General features: G+C 38.0%; 1 protein-coding gene across 1 annotated transcript; it reads right to left on the reverse strand.

The window, feature by feature from the left end:
- Positions 1 to 1,236: 1,236 nt before the first annotated feature.
- Positions 1,237 to 1,602, reverse strand: LOC102822544 (spindle and kinetochore-associated protein 2-like). The gene has a single exon (XM_006875360.1). It carries the CDS (start codon positions 1,600 to 1,602, stop codon positions 1,237 to 1,239), a length of 366 nt encoding a protein of 121 aa, XP_006875422.1.
- Positions 1,603 to 12,540: the final 10,938 nt, after the last annotated feature.

The following is a 12,540-nucleotide window of genomic DNA, read 5'->3' on the forward strand; positions in this document are numbered from 1 at the left end:
ATGGACATTATGCTAAATCCAGAATCTGGTGGTGTTCTGTGAGCACATCTTCTCTGGGTTTCTAATCCCTCTCCCATGGAGCCTTTCCTACCTGGCTATCTCTGCCACTGTCAAAATGGGAACTCCTTCCCAAAGCATCTCATTTATATATGTTGAAGCTTAGTATAGTGCATAAATATTATATTATCCCATTTATGTGAAATACCTAGAATAGGCAAATGTGTCGATTACAAGGTCATTGTTTAAGGATAGTGGGAAAGTTGGAGACAGATACTGGTGATGTTTGGAGAATACAAAGAATATAATTTATGCCACTGAATTGTACGTGTCAGAATTTTGAAGTGACAAATGTTTTATTGTATATATAATTGTTACTAAGTCTGTTGAGTTGGTTCTGACCCTTAGTGAACCTGTCTAGGGTTTCTGAGGCTTTAAATCTTTGCAAGAGCAGAAAACCTCCTATTTTTCCCTCAAACCAATGACAGAATCCAACACTGGACCTTGAGGTTCACAGCCCAGTGCTTATCATAAAATTATCACAATAAAATAGAAACTTATAAGAATGCAGAGACAGGTGTAATGTGGATATTGGGTACAGACAAACCTATCTCTGTCATTTCCTAGCTCCTTGATACTGTTCTAAATCACTTTGGTTTTCTTTTTGTGTTTTCCTTTTTTTTCAGAGAAGTAAGCTCATTATATTAGTTAGGTTTTGTAGAGACCAGAGATCTTACTTAGTGTTAGGAATCTCACCAATAATGCAACCACATCTTCAATCAACATTTTTAGAAATGAAACACATATACATCTATATGATAATCTATGATATAAATATTGCATCTATCCTTTACTTCTGAATGCATTTTGACTGGTAGTACAAAAATCATCCTTTACAATAGACCAGTATATCTACATTATACATCCCAATTATACAAACAGAAAACAGAGGAAAAATAATCAAAAGAGATTTTCTTGCCTAAAATTACTATACTGAGTGGGAATGTGCATTGTAAATCCCTTTATTCCTCTTCTATCCATTTGTTGAACTTTATTCATATAATATCTGCTTTTCTTCTTATAGTTCCCTCTTGTGAAAGGCATCACTATCCTTCCTGTCAGCCACCCTAAACCTCACAGGCCTCCCCCACCTCCAGTCAGCAAGTTTAAGACATCTTCCTAAATTTCTTTGATATTGATCTCTTCTCCATTAGAGGTCCCTTTGGTAAATGCATTTCTTCACAAGTCTGGCACATGAGACTTTAATTGCTTTTCTGCAGTTTTCTCTTCTTCAGTCAGTGGTAATAGCTCCAGGTCTGTTAGCTTTTGCAGTTCCTGTATCATGGTCAGAGTCTTAATCAAAGTAACACTAATGTGGCCTTTCATCTCTTTCTGTTCAACAGAAACTGGTTTAAAGCATGTATGTAAAATCTTATATTGAGACTTTATCACTGACAGTTCCTCCAAGAGTGTAACTGGATCTTTCTCGCCAGCTGAATCAGGATGATTGTTCTTGATTTCATATTTCAGCCTGTACAGAATGCAATACAGATCAGAATCAGCTTTCTGGAACATAAGTTCCAGTTTATCGACCTTTGCCTCCATGTTGAAGAGTTGACATTCCTCTGTGTTTTCCTTTAATGGAAATAATAATACAGACATTGTTGTCAGGTGCCATCGAGTCAGAACCAACTCATAGCGATCCCATGCACAGCAGAACGAAACAATGTCCGATCCTGGGCCAACCACACTACTGCCGTCACATTTAATGCCAACAATGATGCCACCTAGCCGATCCATCTCATTGGGGGTCTTCCCCCTTTTCTCTGACCCTCCACCTTACCCAGCATGACATCCTTCTCCAGCGACTGTTCCCTCCTGACAATATGTCCAAAGTATGAGACATGAGGTTTAGCCATCCTGGCCTCCAAGGAGCACTTTGGCTACACTTCTTCCAAAACAGATCTATTGGTTCTTTTGGCAGTCCATGGAACTTTTAGTATTCTCCTCCAACACCACAACTCAAAGGCATCAATTCTTCTATGATCTTTCTTATTCACCATCCAGCTTTCGTATCCATATGATGTTATTGAAAATGCCATGGATTGGATCAGGCGCACCTTAGTTCTCAAGCTGACATTTTTGCTCTTCAACACTTTAAAAAGTTCCTGTGCAGCAGATTTGCCTAATGCAATACATTGTCTGATCTCTTGACTGCTGCTTCCGCGAATGTTGATAGTTGATCCAAGAAGAATGAAGTCCTTGACAACTTCAATCTTTTCTCTGTTGATAAGAATGTTGTTTATTGGTCCAGTGGTGAGGATTTTTTTTTTTCTTGACATTGAGATGCAATCCATACTGAAGGCTGTGTTCCTTAATCTTCATCAGTAAATGTTTAAGTCCTCTTCACTTTCAGCAAGCAAGGTTGTATCATCTGCATATTGCAGGTTGATAATGAGTCTTCCACCAATCCTGATACCACGTTTTTCTTCATAGAACCCAGCTTCTCGTACTATTTGTTCAGCATACAGGTTGAATATGTATGGTGACATTACTGGTTGTGAAAGGCAAATGTACTGTTGACCCTGTATCTGGTGCCCAACTGGTATATAAATAAATGGTGATAGTTGCTTATATTTCTCTCCAAATCCACTTAAGAAGCCCTGGCAATGTAAGCTCTTTGCTGCAGGTCAATGGTTCTAACCCACCAGATCCTCAAATGGAAGGAAAATATGATTAGATAATAGATTTATAACCTGGGAAACCCTATAGGGCAGTTCTACTCAGCCCTATAGGGTCTCTGTGACTCCGAATTGGTTTAACAGCAGTGAGTTGGTTTGGGAAGGCCATGTATTACAGTGGGTTTGCATTGTAGACACCTGTGCAGATAGCTCACAGGTAAGGACAGGTACATTTTCTCTGTTGCTCTCACCAGCACAATGTAGGTGGTCCATATAATTCATGATTTAATGCTGGTAGCATGGGGATTGCTGAGGAGAAGAACAGAGCTATTGTAAGAAACAAGACTTATTTAAACTTTACATACATGTATACTAGTGCATGCCACCAAGTGCTGAGAGGCACTCTCCTCTGCCTTGAGTTTTTCCAACCCAAACTACAATGAGTTTAAATGCAGTCAACAGATTTTTTTCTTCCTGTGAGTAGTCAGTTTGGTGGTTAAAAAGATGCATTTGGGAACATTTTAATTGGTGTTGTAAACAATGATTTCAAAAATGGGCTTTAATTTTATTGAATATCATCTGATTAGCAATATTGTTTTTGTTTTAGCATTGTGAATATTTATTCTACTGAAAATGATCACAGTCATTTCTAATGGAAATTTGGCCCACCTGGGTATTTTGGTGTTTGGATTAATAATTGAACTTGTTCTTCATTAGAGGAATTGTTGTGGCCTCTGTAGTGGAAGGTGTCTGGGATAACTGACCTTTGGACAGTATGTGGCTGTTTTAAGAAGGTGGAGGGATGATGTACCCAGATTGTGTTCATAAGTGGGATTATCTCTCAGCCTTCTTCTCCCAATGACTAAAGCTGAGAAGTCTGGACTGGGCTGTCTGAGCAGAGACAATCCAGGCGGCCTCATGCGTGTCAACATCTGGGGCAGTTGTGAAGATGGAATACAGACTTTGGGTCAAGATTATCTGATTCTAATCTAAAGGTGGTCGTTTCCTCTATTTGTATCTTGAGAGAATTCTTTGTGTACTTTTCAGTCTAAGTTTTGGTTGTTTTCTTTTTTCTTTCCTGTTTTGAGTATGTGTTCATGTGTCAAGGTTTTACAATAGTGCATTACCCAGTTGCTACAGCTGGATTCTCATTTACTCCCTGGAGTCTAGTTAAATTGATGTTGTTCTTCTGAGTGCAAAGTCTATGAAATTTGAAAGCTCTCCCCAAAATTTCTGCACATTTTTCACTTGATAATCTTTTGTCCTCTCTGTCACCAGCTCCTGTACTCATGGACATTTTTGCGATTTTACTTCATGAGTCACACTCATATGGGTTTTTCTTTACCTGGACTTCTTTCTTTCTGATCTCTCATTATTTCTGGGTCAAGATATTTCCCTCTATAATTGCCTTCAGGAGCTCCATATCAGAGTTCCAGATATGCAGAAAATTTCTGTTTTCTCTGCCTCCTACTCCCTCACTTGAGTAACCTAAATATCAAGCTCTATGTACTATAAAGAACCTTCTCCCCTCTAGAGCGTTCCTACCTAAGAATATGGTGGGGGTTAAATATCTCCTTGTTTCCTTCCTGCCTCCTCTTTCTCTTTCTTTCTTCTCATCCTTTCTTCTTGCTCTCTTAAAATCACATGCATACATAAACCCATACTCTGATACACACCTGACTTAAAAGGATGGCAATATTTTAATGATCGTTTTTGGAAACATACAATCACACATGCACACATAAACCTATGCTCTGATATACACATGACTTTCAAGGATGAACATGCACACATAAACCTATGCTCTGATATACAAATGACTTTCAAGGATGACAATATTTTAATGATCACTTTTGGAAACATATAAAAGTGTGATCAAAGGCATTTATGTATAGAAATTAATTTTAAAAACCTCTGCATGCTAATTTATACTAACCTTTCCTTTACTATGATTCCGATAACCAAAACAGAGCTATCCAAAGTTAGCTTTGAATTGTAGCTGTCTGGACCCTGGGCATACTGTGTCTGTCTTAGTATTCTGTCTTACCTGAGCACGTTTCCTCAAGGTTCAGAACTCTGGGAGAATTCAGCATGTCTCATCCCCTCTGTCATCTGATGAAGGTCCAAGTCTCATTTGGATGCTAAGGGAGGGTAGGTGGTATTCATTGGAGGGTAGACTAACAGGATAGTCTACCTATCTGCAGTCAGATGGATGCCCATCTGCAGTCAGATGGATGAGAGAGAACATTGGGCATGACATAGAGAGGTTTCTGTAGTCTTTCTCTCTTTTGATGATGCTCATGGACAATAGTAGCATCACAAAACTGTATAAGGGAAACTAAAATTTCAGGAAAAACTGCTGAAGATTAAAAAAAAAAAAAGGCTTAATTCACTCTTTGGAAAATGATTCTTCTCTTGCCCTTCAGTGTGCACTAAGCGTGTCTACTGCTATAGATAGGAAGCTGGATTCTGATGTTAGAAACCTGGAACATCTGCAACCTCCTTTCAATAGAAATGGAGTCAAATCCCATCTAATAGATCTACTTTATTATTATTTAAATGGGAGACTCACAAATCATGCAGCACCAAACCACATGTGGAAAGTTACCGAACCAAGAGACATCAGTGATTAGCTTATATCAATGAAATGCAGAAGCAAAAGAAACATATTCTGAATGGCTTATCCCATTGCCTATTGAGAAGCTGTCACCATTTCAGTGGTGGATGACGGTGGGAATGTTATCAGAATTTCATGATTCTCTTCATGAAAATACCCATGTCTACTTTGCAATGCTTGTATTGCTAACCCTCACTGGGAATGTATTTTAATCAAATTATCATATTATCTCAAATTCTTGGATTTCCTTTATGCAAGATTGTAGTTGTGAAGTGCCATCGAGTCAGTTCTGACCCATAGCAACTCTGTATAGGGTTTCTGAGGAACAACTGGTGAGCTTGAACCACTGACCTTTCAGTTCAAATGGCTTTGCAAAATATTAATATGAAAATGTACATTGAAATATTAAATATCTTAGCTAAGAACAGTACAGGAAAAATATTTGAATATAACATGATGTGAGAAGGTGTAAAATATTTTGAATAAAAAGTACATTGTTATTTAAAGAAACAATCTCTGTTTAAATAGATCTGATCAATATAGTCACTTCATGCTCTTTGTAGATAACTATTAGTCCTGAGCCTTAGTATATATAACCTTATTTTGGTATGCTGTGAGATAAGTTGAAAAGCTAATATTTTGGGAAACAGTTAAAGAAAAACATTAAATCCTGTGTAAGAGCAAGTATCTCCCACCATTCTTTGATCTCTCATGTGGAAATTGACTGCTGACTTATATCTAGAAAAGTTTATTTTGATTTTGCAGTGATATGGCTGGGAATGTAAAGGAATTCTAACTCCAAAAGGTTTAAATTCTAGAAAGCTTGTATTGGCCTGATGGATGACTTGTAAGGATTTCTGAAAAGGAAACTTTCTCCTTGTGTGATTAACTGTGTTTCAATTCTGCTGACAGTGAACTAATTGTAATTCTTGTCAACATGAAACATAATTTATGTCAATCCAAATTTTATAGCTAGGGAACTGAATTGGCAGTTTCTGTGCCAATCAGTGGATTGAGAGAAAGTTAAAAGGAGAAGCCATTAAATTGAGTCAGAAGAACTCTGTGGTTGCAGGTCTGTACATGTGCTTGTAAGAAATTCACCTTGAGTAAAGTGAGTATTCTATATTACAGATCTTGTGAGGATCCAGCCAAATGAAATAATATGTGAAAAATGCACAATCACTAAAATAACTTGATAAGTTTATTGTTAAATATTGAATGTATCTAGAAGAGCCCAAGAGGGCTTCAAAATGGTTGTGGGGAAATTCCATTATGTTTTTATTCCATTTTTCATGGACTTCTGAAGCCCACTTTTGTATGTCCTACAAAGTTTAACAAAAATTTCAATTACTGTTTTTGTTAGATGTCTTTGAATTGGTTCATGACCTTATATACAATAGAATCAAACACTGCCTAGTCCTGTGTCATGCTTATGATTGTTCCATTTAACACAGCATTATTAAATATAAAAGGAGTTCTGGTAGTGTAGGGGTTATAAGGCGGGCTGCTAACTTTGAGGTCAGCAGTTCAAAACTACCAGCTGTTCTGCAGGAGAAAGATGAGGTTTTCTGCTCCCATAAAGGTTTACAGCCTCAGAGACCCTATACAAGGTTTCTACAAGTTGGGAACTGACTCCATGGCCCATAACCACCACCAGTAACTATACATTTTAAATCATGATTTACATACTAATAAAGCAATGTAATGATGAATGGCAAAGATGTTCTAGAGTTGTTTTTGTTGTTGTTAAGTACCATGGAGTCGGTTCCCACCCATAGTGACCCTGCACAGAGTTTCCAAGGCTGTAAATCTTTACAGGAGCAGAAAGCCTCATGTTTCTCCTGTGGAACAGCTGGTACTTTCAAACTGCCGACCTTGAGGTTAGCAGCCCAATTCGTAGCCACTATGCTACTAGAGTAGGTACAAAAAAAAAAAAAAAAGAATAAAAATGTAAAGTTAATTCAGCTGGATTAGCTGCTGAATTAATATGGTCTTTGATAAGAATAAAAATGTAAAGCCATGTGTTGTGGTACAAATAAGCAATACATGAGGATAGGATGACCTGTTGTATACAGAAATACTTATGAATATCCAGACACCATAAGACAAATCTAAGATTTTGACTTGTGTGTCCCTCAAGTTCAAAGACTTTGTCTGTTGATAAAGTTTGCTGAATAGTGACTTTAAGGAAAACGGAAGTCTATAACTCACTTTGGATAATGGGGAAAATAGTTGTATGTTACCTCTTAAAAGAAGCCCAACCAAAGTATGACTAAAACACTCTTAAATACCCTTACAACAACTCATTAGTCAAGCATAGAGAATTTAAGACACCAGTTGTCTCTCTATTTCATGCTTAATGAACACATACATTGCAGCATGGATGTGCAGGAGCTGAAAACTGTGAGAGACAAATGAAAATTTCATTTAGTACGGTCACCTGTCTCAATGTATGTTCTCATTCCAACTCTTTTTCTCAAATATGGTATTTTCCAGGCCTTTTATTTTTACCAGCTTTCTGCAAAGGTGTTTGTATTTCTTTACAAATGTACTCACTTAAACATATGGGGGAAATCAATAGTTATAATGAAAAATATATTTAAGAAACACAAACAGGAGATTCTTGTTATTAGAAGAAAATCTGTAGACAACGTCAGCCCTTTTTTGCCTTCTTGCACTAGTCCTGTTGAATAATTAAACATCCTCACTGGTATACAAAAGTAGAATTGACAGTGAAGTTGAGATTTTGATGACTTTTTGTACACCATGATCACAGATCCTTGTAGCAAACATCTATAGAATGAGAGTGCATGTACTGAATAATACTGTTGTTGTTAAGTGCCATCGAGAAGGTTCCAATCCATAGTGACCCTGTGTAGGGTTTCCGCGCAGCAGCTTGGGTAGCCTGAGTGGCTGCTGGTAAGTTTGTACAGCTGACTTTACGAATCAAACTGGCTTTATAGTCCAGAGTATTAACACACAGAACCACACCAGGACTCACTAGTGAATAACAGCAGTTAAGTGTTGTCAGTTGTTTCAGATTCATAGTGACCCTGTATAGCGTTTCCAAGAAGCAGCTGGTGAATTTGAACCATGGACATTGTAGTTCAAGCCCAGAGCCTTATCCTATAGCACCACACCAGAACTCCAGTGAGTAACAGTACATTGAGCCAATTTTTGCTCCTCCCTCTGAAAGGGGTCAAGAAAATTATTTCTAGGAATGCTTAAGTCTACAGGCATTCACAAATGGAGGAAGAAAGTCGCTCTGATGTATGTGTTTTCTATTGCCTTATGTGACTTAGTAATGCTATTTATTACTTTATGCAGGTCACTGTTCCTAGCACATAGTCTTTGATGCATACTAGTTGAAACATTGACAGAAAAAAAAAGACTGTAGATCAAATTATAGAGGTTACCAATCAAGAGCTACTATGTCAACAAGTGAAAACTTTTCTATTAATTACAAACTATAGGTAAGGAGTGAGGTAGTGTGTTCTGTCTCTGTAAGTATCCTTGTTAAAGAAGGGAATTTTTAGGAGTTTTGCTAAGACTAATTCCTCAGCTGTATTTTTAGATAAACATAAACAGAAAGGGTGTTTACAAATCTGATGTCTGACTATTGGCTCAAGATTCTCGTCTTCCCAACTTCATATAGTTGAATATGATGCATCAAGTTGCTTTCTAGCCAGCCTTTGCCATACCATAAAAAAAACAGTCCCTAATATTTGGTCTTCCTTATTTTGATTCTTGTTATTGTCTCAGTCATTGATTTATAATGATCATTAAAAAAAAATATATATATATATATATAGCCATAGCCTAGTTTTCTAGAGCAAAACCAGTGAGTCATATATGTTGTGGCTGTGCTGTGATGTGGAGTCGGTTCCGACTCATAGTGACCCTGCACAGGGTTTCTGAGGCTGTAAATCTTTATGGGAGCAGAAAGCCTCATCTTTCTCCCAAGGAACAGCTGGTAGCTTCAAACTGCTGACCTTGAGATTAGCAGCCCGATTTGTAAACACTATGCTACCAGATCTCCTTGAGTCATACATACATATGTGTGTGTGTGTGTGTCTGTTTATATGTGTGTATATAGAGAGATTTATTTCAAGAAAATGGCTCACACAGCTATGGGTACTGTTAAGTCTCAAAACTGTGGGTCAAGAAGCAGGCTGGCTTACTTAGTAGCAGGAGATAACTAATTAAAATCTGTAGGTCAGACATTAGGCTAAAGGCCTCTGTTGATTTATGAGGTTACAAGAGCTGGTGAATTCAGAATCTGCAGGTGGATTGGCAGGCTGAAGACTTCTACAGGCTATGTGCAAAGAACCAGAGGTTAAGTGATGAGAAGAGTGCAAGGTTGAGAGAGAAAGCCATGCCAAAACATTCATTTATTTATTGGAGACAGGCCACACGCAATAGGAAATTCCTTTTTCCACTGATCATATCAGCTGACATCCGATAATTACATTATATTACATTATGGAAGCACCATCAAGCCAATGTCTGCCAAACCACTGATCATCACAAGCCTAGAAAAGATGACACATAATGTTAACTATCACAATCTACCTCTTGTCAACTTGGCACCTATAAATATCCCCTTAATCCATGCAGAATTTCCAAATAAAAACATGATAAAGTTATGCTAGTGCCTTACATGATGCAATTAACTTGCATACATCTTAAAACGTACTAGTCCTTTTTACATCTTGTATAATAACTAATTGGATAAGGGAAGGACGAAAGCAAAGATACAGCATTAGATATTCATACATATTCACACGTACATATAGAAAGAAACAAGAAATAAATACTGGTCACAGTTGTAGTCCTTGTTTCTGCAACCATTTGAGTGATCATATCTGGCACTTAGAATGACCGTCTTCCACCATCTATTCTGCATTCCCTTTACCCATAGAAAGCACCTCAGCTGGTTGGGGTTCTTTGCCTAGTGGAGTAACCCAAACTTTCATCCCTGGAGGGTCCAGGCCATTAGTACTGTGGCCTAAATTGGGTTGTTGCACTTTTCCATTGACTTTAACCATAGGGCGTGGTAGTACTAAGAGATACCGTAAGTGCGCTCCTGTGCACAGGGGATTAAAAAAGGTTGTTGAAAATTGAATTAAAAGATAATGGAATTTTCCCAGAAATTTATTTACAGGCATTCTCTTCTTTACCTTCATTGTACAATAACAAACCTATGTCCCCTTAGTAAACAGGATATAGTATGCCAGCCAATATGGGAAATTGTTTCTTTGCTGGCTAATTCAGAACCTTGGATTTGGACTAAGACTGTTGGCAATATTTTAATAATGCTTCTGCCATGACAGGTGTTTGTTTTCTAATTGTGACACTTTATTTTCTTTCTGTTTTTCTTTTCCTTAGCTAATAGCATCACTGGGTTGGCATTGAGCTATTCAGAGATACAGCATCTGTGCAAAACAGTTAGAGCCAAAGCCTTCATTTTTTAACAGAGAGTGGTGCAAGAGAGCAATTCAAGAAGCCTGGCATTATTATCTTAATGCTGCCAAGATAATCTTCATCATTTCCTTGAACAGCACTTTGTCAGTTTCACTTGGCATATGGCATGGCCCTCAGTGATAGAGGCATTGCTCTGTAGTCTGAAAGGAAATCAAATTTATAATTTCTATTTTTGCAGAAAATTGCATGAATATTTATCATAAAAAAAACAAATATGTATTCCCTTTTTCCCTTCTGATTTACATCCTCCCCAACCTCCCTGTAAGTAATGTTTTTCCTAGAGGAGTATGCACTTGATAAATATTTTATGTATGAAATAAAAATTTCAAATGGTGAATGTAGACTATAGAATACCAGTCTGTGAATACTGGGGCTTCAGGGACTGATTTCATTAGTAGAAGTCATTATTTGTTTTTCTAGTTCTTGAGGAAATTATAGTAACAGTTAATGTTAGTGTAATAATTAACTGTCCATAACACATTGTCTGGAGAGAACAGTTGCTGGAGAAGGCTGTCATGCTTGGTAAGGTGGAGGGTCAGAGAAAAAGAGGAAGTCCCCCAACGAGATGGATCAGTCAGGTGGCATCATTGATGGCGTCAAGTGTGGCAGCGGTAGTGAGGTTGGCCCAGGATCAGACATTATTTCGTTCTGCTGTGCAAGGGGTCACTATGAGTAGGTTCCGACTTGATGGCACCTGACAACAACAACAACAATGCTTTTTAACAATTAGAGCTTAGTGTCTCACTCAATTACCTGTGTATCAGTCTATGATATGAAGAAACCAGGAAAATAAGGTCAAAGATGCCCAATGTAATAAAACTCCTTATTTCCTTCTTCACTTCTTTCATTAAATAAGAAATAGTCAAACACTTATGTTGCAACAGATTCTGTGTTAGGCATCAGTGCTCAAAATAGACATGGGTCCCTGTTGGCAGAGGTATATGGTATAGTAGGGGATATTGGTGTGGCACTTTAGGATAAACACTTGATTGCAAGGTTGGATAGAACCTCAAGGTCAGCTTGGACTGCAAGGTTGGTGGATCAAACACACAGCTGCTCCTTGGAAACCCTATACACGGTCGATATGAGTCAGAACTGACTCGACGGCACTTAACAGCAACAACAGCTTAACAAGGAAACTTGCATTACCATCTTCTTCCATCAGTCCACAGCTTAGTCAACCAACTAAGCATGTCCACCATGGAATGAGCCAAAGACTTTAGATAAGCAGGACAAAACTGTCATATTAAAGAAGACTGCAAAGAGAAGTAGGTGGCAATTCTGCTACTGCAAATCTACCTCTTTGTGGTATGTTTAACACAGAGATGCAATGAAGGACACTAGGAAGATTGACACATATCTGTGTGAAGAGTCACAAACACAAGAATTTTAAAAGTTACATGTTCCCTTATATACTTAATGGAGTCCTGGTGTGGCACTGTGAGTTAATGTGCCAGACTGCAGAGCTGTTTGAACTGCAAGGTTTGTGGTTTAAGCTCACCAGCTGCTCCTCAGAAACCCTATAAAGGGTTGCTATGGGTCAGAATCCACTCAACGACACTTTACAACAACAACAACTTAAATGATGTACAGTATTGGTTCTTAACTATATTGTTGTTGTTGTTGTTGTTGTTAAATGCTATTGTGTCGATTCTGACCCATAGCGATCCTCTATAGGGTTTCCAAGGAGCTGCTAGTGAGCTTGAACCACTGACCGTGCAGTTCAAATGGCTCTGCAGTCTGGCACATTAACCCACAGCG

The sequence above is a fragment of the Chrysochloris asiatica genome, unplaced genomic scaffold (assembly GCF_000296735.1).
Source record: "Chrysochloris asiatica unplaced genomic scaffold, ChrAsi1.0 scaffold00323, whole genome shotgun sequence".
NCBI classification, from domain to species: domain Eukaryota; kingdom Metazoa; phylum Chordata; class Mammalia; order Afrosoricida; family Chrysochloridae; genus Chrysochloris; species Chrysochloris asiatica.